The sequence below is a fragment of the Heloderma suspectum genome, chromosome 2 (assembly GCF_057233095.1).
Source record: "Heloderma suspectum isolate Gila_16-S chromosome 2, 16-S_ref, whole genome shotgun sequence".
NCBI lineage: Eukaryota > Metazoa > Chordata > Lepidosauria > Squamata > Helodermatidae > Heloderma > Heloderma suspectum.
The window spans coordinates 395,057,036-395,076,301 of record NC_139459.1 but is presented as its reverse complement, the minus strand read 5'-3'; the positions used below and the strand labels follow the sequence as shown (position 1 = coordinate 395,076,301).

Here is a 19,266-nt window from a genome sequence, read left to right as displayed (position 1 = left end):
ACAAAAGAAACGAAACGTTTCCCTTTGGTAACAGAAAGGCAACCGCATGTCTACTCAGAAGGAAGCCCCACCCAGTTCAGTGGGGCTTACTCCCAGGTAAGGGTGAAAACCTACACCCAGTGACATGGCAGGGAGCCCAGTGAGTAGACACAGTGATACAAGGTAGCGTTTGCATACGGTTGAGAGAATCTGTCCTGGGCACCACCACAAAATGGCTGCCACAGGACGTGTGGCCAGTCACAAAGGACAAGTGAGCCAAAGTACAGGTGGGTCTGAGCCCATACACACTCTCTCCACCTCTCTCTTACACCCCCCCACACACACTTCCCATCCATCCAGCCCCACATGCAAATCCAGGCAAGCACCCCATAAATCCATCATGCATTGCATACACAGATGGTCCCTCCCTTCTGCTCCTCCGAGCGACTACAGGAGAAGCCATCCTCGCTCTCCCAGGATCCCTCCAGAATCCCCCACTAAGCTCTGCAGCCCCCAGCCATTCAGACACACAGGCACAGACCCCCCCCCCCCGCAGTAGCACAGTGGCAAAGTCAGAGGTGCAGGGCCCCTCCGCGACAGTCACCGCCACGCCCCCTCCTAAGATTATACAACCTTGGGAGGTCAGACAGTACAAATGAGCTCTCAGTCACTTTGGAGCAGCTGGTCACCTTAATTCAGAATTATTAAAGGTCCATTTGAGAAGAAAACACACACACACACACACACAGTCACGTCCAGCAACTTGCTAGAAAATATTATTTGGTTAATCATAGACTAGTAGGGTTGGAAGGGGCCTACAAGACCATCGAGTCCAACCCCCTGCTCAATGCAGGGACCCAAGTCAGAGCATCCCTGACAGATGGCTGTCCAGCCTCCTCTTGAATGCCTCCAGGGTGGGCTAAAAGGTTAGTCCTTTTTAATTCAAGAAACACAATAATAATAATAAAATCATAGTATATTATTATTATTATGAACAGCCATTGCAACCAGGTGTGAAGCAGTGCCCCATTTAAATAAATGGAACTCAGTCGGCAGTGGCCCACAACTCCTTTAAGGCTGCAATCCTATACACACTTATTTGGGAGCAAATGCCATTGAACAGAATGATACTTCTGAATAGACAAGCAGGGTTGCCCCACAAGGCTACAAGCATAACTACGCTCGCTAGGGGAACAGACTTTTACTGGAGCTGTAACAAACCTGCAACTCAAGGTAAGCTGGCTGAGGTCAGCATCACTTGCAGGAGGAAGATGGGAGCAGACAAGGAAAGGCGGAGGACCTCCCAGAGATCCCCTCCCACCTTACGCATATTAACTCTTCCAAGTTCAGGCAAAGTGGCTCATGGCCCTAGTCCCTCCAACATAAACGCCACTGAACACATTGGGTCTTACTTCCGAGTAAACAAACCGAGGATCCTCCTGTCAACCAGAGGGCTTGGATCCAACCCCAGGCCCCCCACTAGAATCCCTCTCCCACAGACAGCAAACCCCACGCATGCGTGGCCAGCAGCCCTGAACGGGTGGCCTGTGCCACACCGGGTGTGCAGGCACGGAGCAGGGATGGGCAGCCAGGTGGGAAAAGGTCAGGAAGCTGAGGGGCTGGCTGGGGGCGATGGGTCGAGGTGTGGTGGCTGCTTGCGGGGGGAAGGCGGAGAAGCCGAAAGCTGAGAATAGGGGGCGCGGAGAGGAGGCTGCAGAGCTCCCTCAGGCTTCCTCTGCTGCCCCCTTTGTCTGGCCGGCTCTGCATGGTAGGCGAGAGGCACCGCCAGACACCCGCCTGCACTCCCTTCCTCTGCTCCCTCCTCCTGCTGCATCTGTCCCGCAGCAGCAGACCATGACCCGGCTGGGGGCCGGTCCAATAAAAGTGCAGGAGCGAAGCCCTGGTGAGACCCCCGAGCACTACCCCGCTGCTCCCCAGCCCTCCAGGTTGCTCCCAGAGGGCTCCCCAGGTCTGCTGCTGGTTCCTCCGGCTCTCCCCTCCCTGCTCCCTTGTCAAGGCAATGCTGGAGGCCCTCCCTTATTTATTTGTTTTATTACATTAATGCATTACATTCATATCCCACCTTTACTTCCTCCCAGGAAGCGTACAGCACGTAAACAGTGGTTTGAAGCAAAACAGATGTACTTTTTGGTACAGGGCTCTGAGATCGGGTGTGTCTTTGTCTATTTTACTTCAGAATCTCAGACAATCTTTACGTGACAGGAACATCTGATAGAAGAGCTTCGACCACATACAGAAATACAAAGTCGGGGTAAAAAGCAAATCACCTTTCAAAAAGCTTTTTAAGAACTATTTTGGGACCATGCCTTTCTTGAAAATGAGTACAAAGTCTTAGACACTTCTGACTTCTTTCATTTCTTATGAGCCGCTTACATGATGTTTAACAAAGAACAGAACACACGCTCAGCGCTCTAACAACTGAGTATTATTTTGTTCGAAAAATTATTCCCAGCTATGATCACAGGTAGAACTACATGCATACAGGTAGAAACATTCTTTCAAGAGTTCTGGGCCAAATCATAGAATCATAGAAGGGTTGGAAAGGGCCTACAAGACCATTGAGTCCAACCCCCTGCTCAATGCAGGAAGCCCGATTCCCAGGAGGTCGCCCATCCAAGTACTAACCAATATTCATTACAATGGGATTAAAGGTGCATAGTAGCTTTTGCTTCACAAACTAACTGCATTCCATCTTCTCCGAAGCTGCATTTTTAAGAAACCACTGTGCACAACTATAGTTTTCAGAGTGCACTGTTCAAAGTACCAGTTGTACATTTTCATTGCATGTGTTTCTACAATCACCTCCCATGTTGCTTTCGTCAGCTATTTCTCCATCATTCTGTGTGGGTGGTATTGATTACCAGGTGGGGTACTTGCAATACGGAATTGTTGCATGACAGCTTTGCAGATCCCTCCCTAGGGGTGTTCTTGGATGCGATTGCAGGCACTTGCAAAAATGGAAGCTCTTTCAGCATTCTGAGCATTTGATAGTGCTACTTCCTGATGTGAATTCTTTGATGTCCTTTCAGGCCCGTAGCGAGAGCGAAGCTCATTCCACACGCTAAGCATGATTCGGGCTTTTCCCTGTGTGGATTCTTTGATGTCTTTTAAGGTGAGAACTGTGGCAGAAACTCTTTCCACACTCTACACATCTGTAGGGCTTCTCGCCTGTGTGGATTCTTTGATGGGTTTTAAGGTTTGAATTGCAAGTGAACCTCTTTCCACACTCTGAGCATTTATAGGGCTTCTCACCTGTGTGAATTCTTTGATGGCTTTTAAGGGCTGCATTCTCGCTGAAGGTCTTTCCACACTCTGAGCATTTATAGGGCTTCTCCCCTGTGTGGATTCTGTGATGGCTGTTAAGGTGTGCATGCCGACTGAAACTCTTCCCACACTTCCCACATTTATAGGGCTTCTCGCCTGTGTGAATTCTTTCATGTGAGCTAAGCTGTCCTTTCATACTGAATTGCTTTCCACACTCAGAGCATAAATAGGGCTTCTCCCCTATGTGAATTCTTTGATGCCTTTTAAGAGCTGTGCTTTCAATGAAGCTCTTTCCACAATCTGAGCATTTAAAGACCTTTTCACCTGTGTGAATTCTTTCATGTGAGTTAAGCTGTCGTTTGGTACTGAATTGCTTTCCACACTCAGAACATAAATAGGGCTTCTCCCCTGTGTGAATTCTTTGATGCCTTTTAAGGGCTTTGCTATCAATGAAGTTCTTTCCACATTCTGAGCATTTATAGGGCTTCTCCCCTGTGTGAATTCTTTCATGTGAGTTAAGCTGTCGTTTTGTACTGAATTGCTTTCCACACTCTGAACATTTATAGGGCTTTTCCCCTGTGTGCATTCTGTGATGTGATTTAAGGTGTATCCTATAACGGAATCTCTTCCCACATTCTAAACATTCATACGGCTTCTCCCCTGTGTGGATTGTCTGATGGTCTTTCAATTGTGAGCTCTGAATAAAACTCTTTCCGCAGTCTAAGCATTTATAGGGCTTCTCCCCTGTATGGATTCTCTGATGGTCTTTAAGGATTGAGCTCCGACTGAAACTCTTTCCGCATTCTAAACATTTATAAGGTTTCTCCCCCGTGTGGATGCTTTGATGTGATTGAAGGCTTATCCCATAACGGAATCTCTTCCCACACTCTAAGCATTTATATGGCATCTCCCCTGTATGAATTCTTTCATGGATTGTAAGGCTTTTGTGATAACGGAATCTCTTTCCACACTCTGAGCATTTATATGGCATTTCTCCTGTGTGAATTCTTTGATGGATTTTAAGGCTTTTGTGATAACGGAATCTCTTCGCACACTCCAAGCATTTATAGGCCTTCTCCTCTGTGTGAATTCTTTGATGGATCTTAAGGCTTTTGTGATAATGGAATATCTTCACACACTCCAAGCATTTATAGGGCTCCTCCCCTGTGTGAATTCTTTGATGGATTTTAAGACTTTTGAGATAACGGAATCTCTTCCCACACTCCAAGCATTTATAGGGCTCCTCCTTCCCTGTGTGAATTATTTCATGCAAATTAAGGTCTGAGCTGCAATTGAATTGATTTTCATACTCCAAGCTTTGAAATATTTTCCCTCTTGTGTGAATTCTTTGACAGTCAATACCATCTATTTCCTCAGTGAAGTTCTTTCCGCTCTCAGACCATTTCCACATTTTCTCCTCATTGTCAATATTCCTTTTGTTTGCTTCAAAAGGTTTTTCTGGTTTTGGACATTCATGGAAGACAGCCCCTTCAAACGAACCTGATGTGTTTCCCCAATTCTCTTCATCTTCAGTTTTCATGCTCTGGTAAACCTTATTTTTATTGCTCTCCCTCCAATCAGCTGAAAGAAGAAAAAGAGAACAAACCCAATCAATTGTTATAATAATTATCAGAGTAGCTGGGAAGAAGAATCCTTCCAAATATATTAAACGACAAGTTGGTTCCCTGCTAACAGAGTTTGCCGAGAAAAATCAAATCTAATAAAAGGTTTAACTTAACTAACTGCGTTTATTGAAACATTCAAAGTGTTACATCTTTTAACTTTACAAAACTTCCTTAAATACAACGTTCTTGGTGTAAACTAAACTTTGACTGGGTTACTTTTAACTGTAGGTATCCCTTAATCCCTTCATGATTTGTTTACAAGCTGTATGTTACCGGCATATCATTGTACTTTGGCCTGCACCTGTGTTTATAAAGATGTACACAGACTTTTTTATGTTCATATTTCATTTTGCTCCAGTTTGCAATTATTTACATTTGTTTAATTAAACTTGACATTTTTATATTAAAAATAAAACTTTATAGTGCATTGGAGTAGAAGATAGCCTCATTCTTAAAATAAAAAGCTTTATGGACATAAATATACTTCCGATTTTGAACTATAGTGAAAACCATTGTTATTTGTGGCATCTGGATGCACCTGATCTCGCCTGATCTTGGCTGCTAAGCAGGGTCAACCCTGGTTAGTACTTGGATGGGAGATCACCTGGGAATCAGGCTTCTTACATTGAGCAGGGGGTTGGACTCGATGGTCTTGTAGGCCCCCTCTAACCCTACGATTCTATGAGATCTATGAGATCCGTGTGTTGAGAGCTTTCCAATGAAGTGTGTTTCATGAGAATTGGTCAATGGAAAGACAGTCAAAAACAGATGATGAATTTATTTATTTATTTATTTATAAAATTTCTTAATTGCCCATCTGGCTGGTCACTCGGCCACTCTGGGCAATGTACAACAATACAACAGTTTTAAAACAATAAAATTCTACATTAAAACGTCATATTTCTAAAAATATCTTAACCCACCCGAAATGCCTGCCTGAACAACCACGTTTTTAATGCGTGGTGGAAGCTCATTAATGAGGGGGCATAGCGGCGTTCCCTAGGGAGGGAGTTCCACAGACTGGGGGCCACCACAGAAAAGGCCCTCTCCCTCATCCCCACCAGTCTAGCTGTCCTGGCTGATGGGACAGAGAGAAGGCCATCCAAAGCTGATCTTGTTGAGCAGCCTGTCTGGTGTTGCTGGAGGCGCTCCTTGAGATAGGCTGGGCCGGAACCGTATAGGGTTTTAAAGGTCAAAACCAACACCTTGAATTTGGCCCGGAAAACAACTGGTAACCAGTGCAACTCCTTCAGCACTGGAGTGATGTGATCACGCCGGCAGCTGCCTTTAATCAGGCGAGCCGCCACGTTCAGTACCAGCTGCGGCTTCCGAACTGTCTTCAAGGGTAACCCTACGTAGAGCGCATTACAGTAGTCTAGATGAGAGGAGACCAAGAATGAACTAATTCTTGACTTTGAATTATATATATATGATAAGATAACCTCTGATAATCAATAGAACTGATAGCTGGAGGGGGACAGTTTTTATTTTGTTTATTACAGTATTTATAGGCGTCCTTTTAAGACATACCTCCATACTTTGCACATTACGCAGGAACGACTTTTAAAAAAACATTTGGGTAACTCTGAGCAAGCCAGTATGCTAGCAGTGTGCTAGTGTGCTGAGAGCCAGCGTGGCGTAGAGGCAAGAATGTTGGACTGGGAGTCGGGAGATCCAGGTTCTAGTCCCCACTCGGCCACGGAAGCTCACTGGGTGACTTTGGGCCAGTCACAGGCTCTCAGCCCAACCTGCCTCACAGGGTTGTTGTTGTGAGGATAAAATGGAGGAGGAGGAGGAGAAGGTTCATGTACGCTGCCTTGGGTTCCTTGCAAGAGGAAAAAAGGTGGGGTATAAATGCAAGCAAGCAAGCAAGCAAGCAATAAATAAATAAAGGTGTGCTAGTGTGCTGAGAGCCAGTGTGGTGTAGTGGCTCTCAGCACAAGAGATCTTGTGAACCAAGCCAGAGATGAACCAAGCGGAAGAAGTCAAGATGCATACACTAGCGTGGTGGCTTGCTCCTGGCACCCCTGGATTTAAAATGTAGCTGGACTACCCTGATGTGCAAACCCACCCAGGTGATTCACAACAACATGACAAAGATAAGATTGAATAAACTCATAATAAATGCTAGACAGCAGCTCAGGATACATTTTACAATGTAGGTCTGGTTAAAAAAAAAACACCCCAAATAACCAATGAAACAAGACTGTTTAGAGGGATGTAATGGTTGATGGTATCTAAAGCTGCTGAGAGAATTAACAGGGTTGAACTTCCCTCCACTGTTTCCTGGTGTACATCATCCGCAAGGGCGACTGAGGCTCTTTCCATCACAAACCCAGGAGAGGATCAATACCCAAACTGAGCAAGGCTGTTTAGAAGGATATAATGGTTGATGATAGTATGACTGAGGCTCTTCCCATCGCAACCTCCGGGGGAGAATCTGGGATCCAAATAGTCAGTCTCCTCGAAGTCCACTTAGCATTGACAGGCCGCTATCCTCTCCCATGCCTTGGCCCCCAAAAGGCAGATTAGAGACTAGGGGGTAATTAATGGGAGCCAGTGTGGTGGAGTGGTGAGAGTGTTGGACTGGGAGCTGGGAGATCCGGGTTCTAGTCCCCACTCAGCCATGGAAGCTCACTGGGTGACTTTGGGCCAGTCACAGACTCTCAGCCCAACCTACCTCACAGGGCTGTTGTTGTGAGGATAAAATGGAGAGGAGGAAGAGGATAATGTAAGCCGCCTTGGGTTCCTTGCAAGAGGAAAAAAGGCGGGATATAAATGCAATCAATCAATCAATCAATCAATCACTAACTAACTAACTAACTAACTAACACAACTCCTTGGGTCCAGGCTTGGTTTCGTCAACGAAGGCAATGAGTGGGGACCCTGCCCTCTGTCCAAGTGGAATTAATCACCTCTGAAATCCCTCTTATTACTCCAGAAGGGCATGGATCCAGAGAATAGGTGGAAGGCCTCATCCTTCAGAGCAGCTCACCCACATCCTCAGCTTGCACGAACTGAAAAATATCCTTCACAACATGACAAAAACGGGTCCTAGCCCCATCCGCCTCTGACTTTGATAGGAACCGTGGCATCTTAGTTGGTCTGGACGCGAGCCATTGTTCCCTCAAAGCGTGTACCACAGAGATCTCAGGAGGCTTCCGAACACACCCGACTCTGCTCTACTGAGCCTCCACTGAGGAGACCGCTAACCACTGTGAGGGATCGGTGGGGCTGAATGTCTCTTTCCTGGTGCCTGTCAGACCCCTCGCTGTGCTGCCTGGGCGCCCCATGACCTCCCAACCGGTGGGCTCCATGAGACCAGCTGCATTGGGGCTGTTGTGAGGAGCAGCGGTGCAAATGAATAACAGCGCCGTCTGACACCTGCTCAAGGTTCATGTTGATGGTCATAATTGGGTTCAACTGGAAGAGAAAAGGGGCGAGGAGGAGGATGGGAAGAAAAGCCGGCAGGCATGGAATAAATAGGGGGGAAAGGAGATAGTGGGGGAGGAATTGGACAAGACAAGGGGAGATAATCAGAGACCTCAAGAGAAGGAGAGAGAAAGAAGGATGCAGACAAACTGGAGAGGGTTCAGAGGAGGGCAAGAAAGATGATCAGGGGACTGGAAACAAAGCCCTATGAGGAGAGACTGAAGCAACTGGGCATGTTTAGCCTTGAGAAGACTGAGGGGAGATATGATAGCACTCTTCAAGTACTTGAAAGGTTGTCACAGAGAAGAAGGCCAGGATCTCTTCTTGATCATCCCAGAGTGCAGGACACGGAATAATGGGCTCAAGTTACAGGAAGCCAGATTCCGGCTGAACATCAGGAAAAAATTCCTGACTGTTAGAGCAATACGACAATGGAACCAATTACCTGGGAAGGTCGTGGGCTCTCCCACACTGGAGGCCTTCAAGACGAGGCTGGACAGCCATCTGTCAGGGATGCTCTGACTTGGATTCCTGCATTGAGCAGGGGGTTGGACTCAATGGCCTTGTAGGCCCCTTCCAACCCTACTATTCTATTCTATGATCCTATGAAAGGCAAGACATGAGGGAAGAACAGCTTCTTACAGGGGAAATCCCAACCTCCACTCCTCTAGACTCTTGTCAGGAGCCACTGAATGTACTGGGGAGAGAAGAGACCTATCCTATTGTCTGTTTAAGTGCAAGCTGCAAAAAGGCTTCAGCGGACTTAACTGTCCATGACTGTAGGCCTTGTTTCTCCTCGTGCTTTCGGCAGACACAAACTGTGGGAGGAATAATTTACCTGCCCGGCGTCAGTTCATGCCGTCAGTGAAGGTGGAGATAATTTTCCTAATGAATGAGCTATTCCCCAATGGTTTTATGTTCTGTTTGGAGGTTACCAGTGTTGTAACCAAGAGAGTCTGTCTCATTAAACATTTGACTTAAAGCATGTTTCTGGCTGCTCATTGACTCTGATGGAGTCAATGGATCAGGGAGGTTTTGATGTGCCTTTGCCACAAGACCCGCTCACAACCAATAGCTAAGTCTGTCTCGTTCTGCAAAAAAAAAGGCATTCTCCTGTGTTGCACCCAAACTGAAGACTACGACTGGCGGCCACTGTCTTAGTCTGTAGAAATAGTGTGAAGACGCATCTTTTTCTTCTAGTCTTCTAAATTATGTAGTTCAATTAATGTTTTACTATTTGGGGGATTCTCGTTTCTTATTGCTTTAAGCTTTTATTGTTTCAAATTACATATAAAAAAGACCAATTCAGACAGTTTGGCCATGGAGATGGAACGGCAGTCAGTCGGATGATACACCATCAGAACCCCTGGGCTGCCTTGAGTTCCCAACGCCTGGTTCAGGCACTCCCAACTGGTGGACTGTGGAACAGGGTACCTGACTAAGGAGATGCAATGCATTGCTTGCCTAAGGTCGCAGGTTCAGTCCCTGGCATCTCCTCATGAAGACATTCAAAGAGCAGAGTTGGGAAGACCTCCACGTGGGACGATCACTGTCTGAGGAAACTTGGGAAACTAGTTGGCATTGTCCTTAAGACTTAGTATTCTATAGACACCCCACCACTACACACGCATAAACATAGGTACAAATGACCCCTTTCCCAAGTGACAGAGGCCCCTCCACCTATTTCCTTGGCTGTTTTTCTGAGAGATGACCCAAGTGTCAAGTATGTGACACTTAGCCAGAAGACGTATCTGCCAGGAGAACGCAGAGCCTGAGAGACCTGACAAAGGGTCCCACCAGACCTTAAACACATGATGTCTCTCCTTCCTTGGTGGCCCCAAGAAATGGATTTTCCCTTTTTATTTCATGTGAGGAAATGAAGTCAGATCTGGGAACCAAAGGACCTTCTAAAAAGGGCAGAAATAGTGAAATTACTTCTGGCACTTCCCACTATCACAAACATTCAGTGTCCAAAGTCTCTGGATGATGTACACCAGGAAACTTTTAGGGCTCTCTATACCAGCCCTAAAAAGGTCCAAAGAAGGATGCCTTTGTTATGCTCAATGACATCCTCACAATACTCTGATACAGATAAAAAAAGAGCCACAATTCCCCCTTCTAGGATCTGTCCACAAGGCAAAGAGGAAGCCTGACCCAGAGGGGCCCATCCCTTACCCAGAGAAGCCAGGTTCCCACAAATCTCCTCCATGACATCCCTGTGCAGAGCCCTCTGGCCTGGATCCAGCAGAGCCCACTCCTCCTCTGTGAAACGCACAGCCACCTCCTCAAAAGTCACCAGACCCTGAAAGACAAAGAAGAAATCAGGTTCTCCTTACACATAAGGTGACAATCCATGAAGACAATAAAGGTGAGGTGGTTGGAGGTTCATTTGCGTAGAGCTTCATGACTGTCATTCAAAGCCTTCCTAGCAGCCATCTTGGAAAGAAACAAAGGGAACGGGGCAAATTCTTCCAGGTCTGGAAAGAAGTGCAGGGGACAGGAGCACCCAGGCCTCTCCTACCTGCTCTGGCTGCACCGAAACTCCTTCCTCTCCACCACAAAGCGAAGGGGGCCTAGAAGGATGCCCCACTGTCAGTTCACTCTCTCTGCAGGTCGTTTGATTCCCTGTGAGGAAGACAAAAAAGGGTAGGAAAATATTTGATGCTCCACAAGCAATTTCCATTTTAGGTCCTTGAGTGGAATCAATCTTTTTCCACATTGCATTTGGGAATAATTCAAAGTGCCAGTTTTTATTTCAATAATGTCTGAATGTGTTGAAATATGACCCTTTTCGGAGTATGTTAGAGAGAAGAGCCTCTTCCCAATGCTGAAATATGCCCCACTAATCCTTACCCAGGGAGCTGGGACCTCCGTCACGCTCCTGCAAGATCCATTTGACCAGTGGCCTCTGCGTGGTGTCCAAGGGGAGCTTCTCTGCCTCAGGGATGTCCATGGCTGCTTTGGCTGATATGCTGTCCACCTGGAAAAGAAAAGAGGAGCCCAGACAGTGAAGGGGGAGAAGGCATTAGGAAAGGAAAGCACTGGGACAGGCAAAGGCCATGGGCAGTTTGCCAGTATTTGCACTCAGATCTCCTAAAGTTATTCTGCTTCCTAAGCCTTCTAGCTGTGCCTTTGGCCATGAGCACATAATGATTTGGGCCAAAGATGTATCTTTAGCACTAGAACAGGACAAAAAAAAAAAATGTATCCAAAACTCCCTCCTAAAACCAACTGGGTGGAGAGAAAGAAGCTCCCAGATGTTCCTGGACTCTCAGCTCCTGTAAGCATATTAGAACCATGGCTGGGCCTGTGCAGCTGGTGGATGAAGCATCCCCTCCTTCCCTGGAACACCAGAATCTCTTTTCGGTCCCTTGTGAAGAGATCCTGCTATAGCCATTCAGAACCTGTGGGTTTTTTAAGGAGGGGTATGTGAGAGAGATGGGGACATCAGTACCTTGATTGACAGCCAGAAAACTTTGGGATACTGGTGGGGATTTTTAAGATCACACTCCTTTGGAGCTGTGAGGATGAAATGCTCTCACCTGCTCCTTGACCTCTGCCTGGCTGAGGAGGAAACCTTCTGCCAGGGCCACCGCCTGGGAACTGGTCTCCGCTCCACACTCCCTGACCCAGCTCTCCATCTCCGGGGGCAGGACAGCTAGAAAGTGCTCCGGGACAACCAGGTCCAGCATCTGAGCTTCCGTGCACCTTTCTGGCTTCAGCAACTGACGACAAAGGTGGTGGAGTTGGCTGCAGACCTCTTGGGGCCCCTCGGCCTCCTGGTAGCAGAACCCCCTGAAGCGCCAGCGCTCTGTGTCTGAGCTGGTGTTGCTCCCAGACAGGTTCTCCTGCACTCCTCTTTCCCAGAGCTCCGCACTGCTCCCTTCCTGGATGATTCGGGGGCCTTTTCCTTCCTCGTGGTCAGCCAAATCTCGCTCTTCCATCTTCACTCTCCGCTGCCAACAGGACTCAGAGGATCTCCTTCCTTTGCTGCCAGTATCTTTCTTGAGGCCAGGAGTGCCTGAATCTGATGTAAATAGATCACCTATTACAAAGCCTATGAGCCCCCCCCCCCCCCGCATATATTACTCTCACCAAGGAAAAGGAGCATTCTGGCTAAGAAAGGCAGGTGATGCCATGACTCAGAGGGACAGTAAAGATAGGGGATGGGAGTCAGGGGGTCCTCCCCCCTAAGATGCTCAGAATCAAAGCTTCCCCTGGTTCACAGCCAGAGATGGCTCTCCAGAAGGGGCAAAGAGGGCAGAGCCCTGCCTGTCAGTTTCCGCCTCCCTTCTCCATCTCCCCAGTCTCCAAAACAATCCAGACCTGAAGAGTGTTGGGCAGCCCAGCACGTTCCCTTTCCTTTCTTCCTCTTCGTGTCAGAAGCAGGGGGAATGTCCAGGTTTCTGTGCTGCGAGGAGAGGAGGGCAGCCCCTTCCCATCACACAGCGCAGACGCCCAGTGATCCGGCCAGGGAGAGAGAGGGAAAGCCGCCCCTTTCTCCCTGTACAGCGTTTCTGTACTGACTGGGAAGCGGGGGGCTCCCTTCCTCGCCGCACAGCAGTGTATGTGTTTGGGTGTGTGTGTGAGAGAGAATGTATGGGGTGGGGCTGTCTATATGTATGAGGAGTGACCGTGTGCATACAATTCTGGTGCTTGTGTTGTGGGCTTTTAAGTCATGGTTTGGGGCTGGGGCTCTTGTGCGTTTTTAGAAATGACTTTACGGGCTGGTGATCTTTTCATATTTTTAAAATCAATTTTTGGCATGGGGGTCCTTGTACCTTTTTACAAATGAATTTCTGGTGTTGTGGATCCTTGCATATATTTTAGAATCAATTTCTGATGCTGGGGAGGGCATTTCACTTTTTTCGAACTTCAATCATCCATCATCAATCATCATCACAGGCAAAGGAAAGCCCACACTTTCTCCTCAGCGATCCAGGCTGTACTTCTTATGAGATATGCATCACTGGGAATTTTGTGCCGCGCTGCTTCTGAGCAGGTCTGCCCTGGTGGATGCTTTGTGCTGGATGCACGAAGGCGTGGATCTTTGGACCTTTCAGAATGTGTCCCTGTGTTCCAAAGGCTGCTTTTCGATGTGGCTCCGAGAATATCATGTATTATTTTAACCCTTATTGTCATGATGGCCATGTGGATTCTCTCCTCCCACTCATCGTCCCAAAGTCACTCGATTCTCTGTGGAATGGGAGTTGTTGCTGAACTGGAGAACGGCAGTCCAAAGGAGTACTTTTGTGTGGCTATGTGGTCCCCCACCCTGCACTGCCTTTGCCTGTCTTGTGCCTCGGTTTTCTCTGTCTGTGGAATGGGTTGCTGACTGTGGGACTGCTTTACACCCTGGGGGCCCCTCGGTTCCGCCTCTGCTGACCTGCCCTCCACCAGTCAGACAAGCCACCGGACCTGTTCACAACCGGACCAGCAGATGGAACATCTCTGGCCTTGCACCAACCCCCCCCCCACTCCTTTGCAGCCCCCCCCCCCGCTGCCTCACAGCTCTGCTCCACACGCGCGCGCGCACCTGCAACGAGCCGTCTAGCAGACCCCTTCTAGTCTTTCAATATCCCAAATGCTGAACTAGTTCGAAACCGGTTTCAGTGCCTCCCGATTCAGAGGGAACTGGGTCTTGGGGTCTTGCCTTCTCTCCCAGGAAAGGGCTGTTGGGAATTCCTGGCTTCAGAGAGGGGAGGGGGAAAGCGACGAGATGGGGGTCTCTTGGAGGGACCCCAAATGGGCCAGCCACCGGGGGGGGGGCTCTCTGTTCCCCTCCCCCCTGCTCTTTGCTACCTCCCCCCGCCCGGGAGCGCATTTCCCTCCCATGCCCATCATCCCGGAGCCCCCACCGCACTTCGCACTCACCAGCCCAGCTCTCATTTGCGGGCCGCGGCTCCCATCACCTCCGCAAAACCCTCGGCAGGAAGCGGCGCGCCCTCGGGCCGCGTCTCCCCGGAAGGTCCAGCGTCTGGTCCTGCGGGGGCCTCTTGCAGACGCGTGGCTCTCTTCTGGGGCCTCCGGGGCGGGGGGCTGCAGCGGGGCTCCTGCGCGGAGATCCCCCCCTCTCTGCCGCCGGCCCCAGGAACCAGTTCAAGTGTGGCGGGAGAAAGACCACCGCCTCCTTCCTGGGGACACAAAGGGCTGGGAACTGGGGGTGGGGGGAAACACACTTCCTCCCCCCCCTTCCATCCCATTCTTTGGGGAAGCTGGGAAGGGTCTAGTCAGTGCAAAGGGGGAGGAGGGCAGGCCTGTGGGGAGGGGAGATGTTTCTGCCCTGGAGGCAAACTCCGCCAGGCAAATGGGAAAGGGGGGGTTGCTCAGAATCCCCCCCCCCCCGCGCGGCGCATCTCCTCCAGCTACAAAGACTTACGGGGGGAAATGGTGTTTTCTTGGAATATACTGGAATGACTCATGCTGGCATTGTTTAGCGTCGAGAAAGGGCCAGGACCTACCCAAATTCACCAGTCGCAGCTGCCTAGATGGTGCTGATGCGGCAACGCACATCGTTTCCCCAGATGAAGCGTTCAGGATTCCGGGAGAACGAACCGGGACATCTTATGTCTGACACAGCAAAGCCAAGCAAACTCAGCAGCCATAGACATGGGATGGATGCTACAAGCCATACAGCCCCGAGAGAAACTCCCTTCTGGTTTATTTTATTTTATTTTATTTACTTATTTCATTTCCGTACCGCCCAATAGCCGAAGCTCTCTGGGCGGTTCACAAAAATTAAAACCAAACGGCACACAATAGAACAATTTAAAATATATAGAACATTCAAACCACAGTATAACAGTACAACCGCAAGAAAACCTAGCAGCAGTGCAGGAATTTAAAATACAGTTTTTAAACAGCAAAGCTAAAAGTCTAGAAAGCTAAAATGGTAACATGCCTGGGAAAATAAAAAGGTCTCCACCTGGCGCTGGAAGGAATACAATATAGGTGCCAGGCGAACCTCACTAGGGAGCTCATTCCGCAGCCGGGGTGCCACAGCAGAAAAAGCCCTCCTCCTAGTAGCCACCCGCCTCACTTCCTTTGGCAGGGGCTCACGGAGAAGGGAAGGCAAAGGGAGAAGGGGATGGCAGAGGATGAGATGGCTAGATGGCATCACTGATGCAATGAATATGGACTTGAGCACGCTCCGGGAGAGAGCGCAGGACCGGAAGGCCTGGCGTGCTATGGTCCATGGGGTCACGAAGAGTCGGACACGACTAAACAACAACAACACAGAGAAGGGCCGCTGAGGATGATCTTATGGTCCAGGCAGGCATATATGGGAGGAGGCGATCCTTCCAAGCAGTTAAGCACTTTGAATGTTAATACCAGCACTCTGAATCAGGCCTGGAAATGGACTGGCAGCCAGTGCAGCTGAAAAAGTACTGGCATAATATGAACTGGTTTGCCTTCGGAGCAAGAATCTGTAATCTAGGAAAAGCAACCTGAGGACCAGAAGATGAACTATTGCTGGGAAGGGGTATCGGAACATGTCTGAGAGAGCAACACCAACCAAATTCAGCATTCATCCACGAGGGGTTAGAATCATAGAATAGTAGGGTTGGAAGGGGCCTACAAGGCCATCAAGTCCAACCCCGTGCTCAATGCAGGAATCCAAGTCAGAGCATCCCTGCCAGATGGCTGCCCAGCCTCGTCTCGTCTTGAAGGCCTCCAGGGTGGGAGAGCCCACCGCTTCCCTAGGTAATTTGTTCCATTGTCGTATTGCTCTAACAGTCGGGAAGTTTTTCCTGATGTTCAGCCGGAATCTAGAAGCCATAAAGCTTTTAGAGAAGCCCCATTTTGATTTGCCTTTAGGGCAATAATGTGTAATCTAGAAAAAGCGGAATACAAACTATTGCCCGGAAAGGATATCGGTGCATGGTTTCTGTGGGGAGATGGATGTGGGGACTGGCAGGGGAAGGGAACGGAGGCTGGTAGGAGAGCTGGTGAGCTAAGAGAAGCAGTTAGTGAGATGCCCCTCCATGAAGACACACAGGCCTGGGGATAAGAAAAGAGGCAGGGAACGCTGACTGGGTTCTCCAGCAAAGTGGGGGTGAAGACAGAAGAGAAGAGAGGGGGAGACCTGGCAAGCTAGTAGACCTGTGGGGAAGAAGTTAGTAAGGGGTTTGTTACCTCTCCAGGTCTCAGTCCAGGTCTCTCCAGGCACAGCCTGGGGCACGATGAAGTTGGAGGCAGTGGGGTCCCCTACAGCAACAAAGAAAGAAAGGGGGGCAGAGGGAGGAAGAAGGGGGCGTTTCACAAGATTCTTCTTGTAAGAGAGTGAGGCTTCTTTTGGGTCAAAGATTCCTAACTATTGGGCTGTCCAGGAGCTGGTTATATGCCCCCAAATTTGAGTTTGATCGTTAAAACTGAAACCACGGTCACAATCCTGCCTCTACTGGGTCATTGGAACTGGGATGTGTTCCAGCTGGGCATCAAACCGACCATCTTTCTTTCCTCTGAGCAGAAACAAACAGGTGAACAGTAACACTGGGGATGAGGAGATGATTTTCCTGGCAACTCTCTTGGGCTGACATTTTGGAGCCGTAGTGTAAATTGAAAATAGGCTCAAAGGAGGGTAAGAGGTCAAGGGATCACATCTGAAGAACCATGGTCATGTCAGGGGGGAGTGATGTCTTTGTATCACGTACACCATTCTGCTTTGCGTGTCAGGACTGGCCTTTGGAATGGCAGACGTCTCCTATGCGTTCCCGAGCCAGAATGAAACTGTTTCTATGTCAAAATCAGCAGAATATCGGGGTGTCTGGCAACGCTACCATATTAAGGTCGAAGTTCTACACCCATTGAGTGGACACAGTAATAACACTTAGCGTTTGCATAGGGCTTACAGAATCTGGCCTGGGCACCACCACAAACTGGCTGCCATGGGAGGTGTGGCTAGTCACAAGGGGCAACTAACCCTCCCCAAAGACTGAGCACAGAGAATAGGTGGGGTCTGAGCCCATACACCCACTCTCTCTACCTCTCTCGCACATCCATCCATCTACACACGCACACTTTCTGTTCCTCAGAGCAAGCACAAGAGAAGCCATCCCCACACTTTTCCAGGACCCCTCCAAAATCCCCCACTAAGCTCTGCAGCCCCCAGTCATTCAGACACAAATCCCTCCCCAGCCCTCCAGGTTGCTCCCAGCGGCTCCCCCAGTCTGCTGCTGGCTTCTTCCTGCTCTCCCTTCCCGCCTCCCTGCTGGCTCTTCACTGCCCTTCCGAGGCCCTTTACTTGTGCATTTATTCTATTAAGGGTGAAAATCTACGCCCACTGACAAGGCAGGGAGGCCAGCGAGTAGGCACTGTAATAAAACATAGCATTTGCATACCGTTTACAGAATCAGTACTAGGCACCACCACAAAATGGCCACCATGGGAGGTGTGGCCAGTCGCAAAGGACAAGTAACCCACCCAGAAGTCAAGTACAAAGGACAGGTGGGTCTGAGCCCATGCACTCGCTGTACCTCTCTCTTCCACACACACACACACACCACGCTTCCCATCCATCCATCCATCCATCCATCCACACGCACAAATCCAGACAAGCACCACATATATCCATCATGGATTGCATACACAGATGGTCCCTCCCTTCTGCTCCTCAGAGCAAGCACAGGAGAAGCCATCCTCACACTTTTCCAGGATCCCTCCAGAATCCCCACGAAGCTCTGCAGCCCCATCACTCAGACACACAGGCCAAATCCCTCCCCAGCCCTCCACATTTTATTTATTTTATTATTAAATTTATTAATCGCCCATCTGGCTGGTCACCCAGCCACTCTGGGCGATGTACAATATGCAATAAAACAGTTTAAAACAATAAAATTCTACAATAAAAACATTTTCTAAAATACCCTAACCCACCCCAAATGCCTGCCTGAACAACCACGTTTTTAATGCACAACGGAAACTCATTAAAGAGGGGGATGATGGAGTTCCCTAGGGAGGGAGTTCCACAGAGTGGGGGCCACCACAGAAAAGGCCCTCTCCCAGTGGGCTCCCCCAGTCTGCCGCTGGTTCCTCTAGCTCTCCCTTCCCCCCTCCCTGTTGGCTTATCACTGGCCTTTCTTTCTTTCTTTCTTTCTTTCTTTCTTTCTTTCTTTCTTTCTTGCTTACATTGATATTCCACCTTTATTACGGCCAAGGAAGCCAAGGCAGATTACGTGATCCTCCTCCTCTCCAGTTCATCCTCACAACAACCCAGTGAGATAGGTTAGGCTGAGAGTCAGTGACCTAGTTTGCACGATCACAGAGGGGAAATAAACTGGAGTCCCAGTCCAGTGCTCTAAGCGCTACACCACACTGTCTCTGACTACACCACACGGTCTCTTTGAAGTCACCTAAGCTGTCAGTGAGAAAAACAGAATTTTTTTTAAAGAAGCATGTGGAGGAAGGCACACCCATGGGCACAAAATAGCCTATTCCCGTTTTAAAGTATGTCATTTTTATTATTTTCCATATTGCCCATTGGGAAACTGAGGCTAGGAGAGAAGCTTGCCTAGGGCCACCAAATGACTTCATGGCAGGGGCAAAATTCAAGCCGGGGACTTCCACTGTAACTGTGCTACACCAGAGCTCATGCATGCACAGGAATGTGCAGTAAAAATGCAGTCCTCGTGCCGATGAACCCAATGGGTTTCCTGCAATGCAAAGTGGCCAATTCGTTGACCACCCTTAGCCTTCACAGCTCTACCTGAGTCTTTGTAAGTAAACAGATCCACCCGTAGTCCCACAATGCGATGCTGCAGTCTGTCTCCAACACACCCTGAATCCGCACAGCAGCGCTCGGTCGTGTTCTACTAGATGCTGGAATGGTGTTCCTGCCCACACTACAGAGCTCCTCTTTGTGGCGGGTTCGAGCTACAGTTCTGTGTTGCTTCTGCAAGCACCTCAGCCAGGTCTGTACCTGGGCAGGATGCGTGTAGGACACACC

At 49.0% G+C, this 19,266-nt stretch overlaps 1 protein-coding gene across 1 annotated transcript; it reads right to left on the bottom strand.

The window, feature by feature from the left end:
* Positions 1-2,993: 2,993 nt before the first annotated feature.
* LOC146356512 (uncharacterized) lies at positions 2,994-12,274 on the bottom strand. Its single transcript, XM_084830158.1, is given in 6 exon segments — positions 2,994-3,082; positions 3,085-4,845; positions 10,497-10,623; positions 10,843-10,946; positions 11,175-11,301; positions 11,864-12,274. Coding segments are annotated over 6 exon segments (2,610 nt in total). The 5' UTR covers positions 12,266-12,274.
* Positions 12,275-19,266: the final 6,992 nt, after the last annotated feature.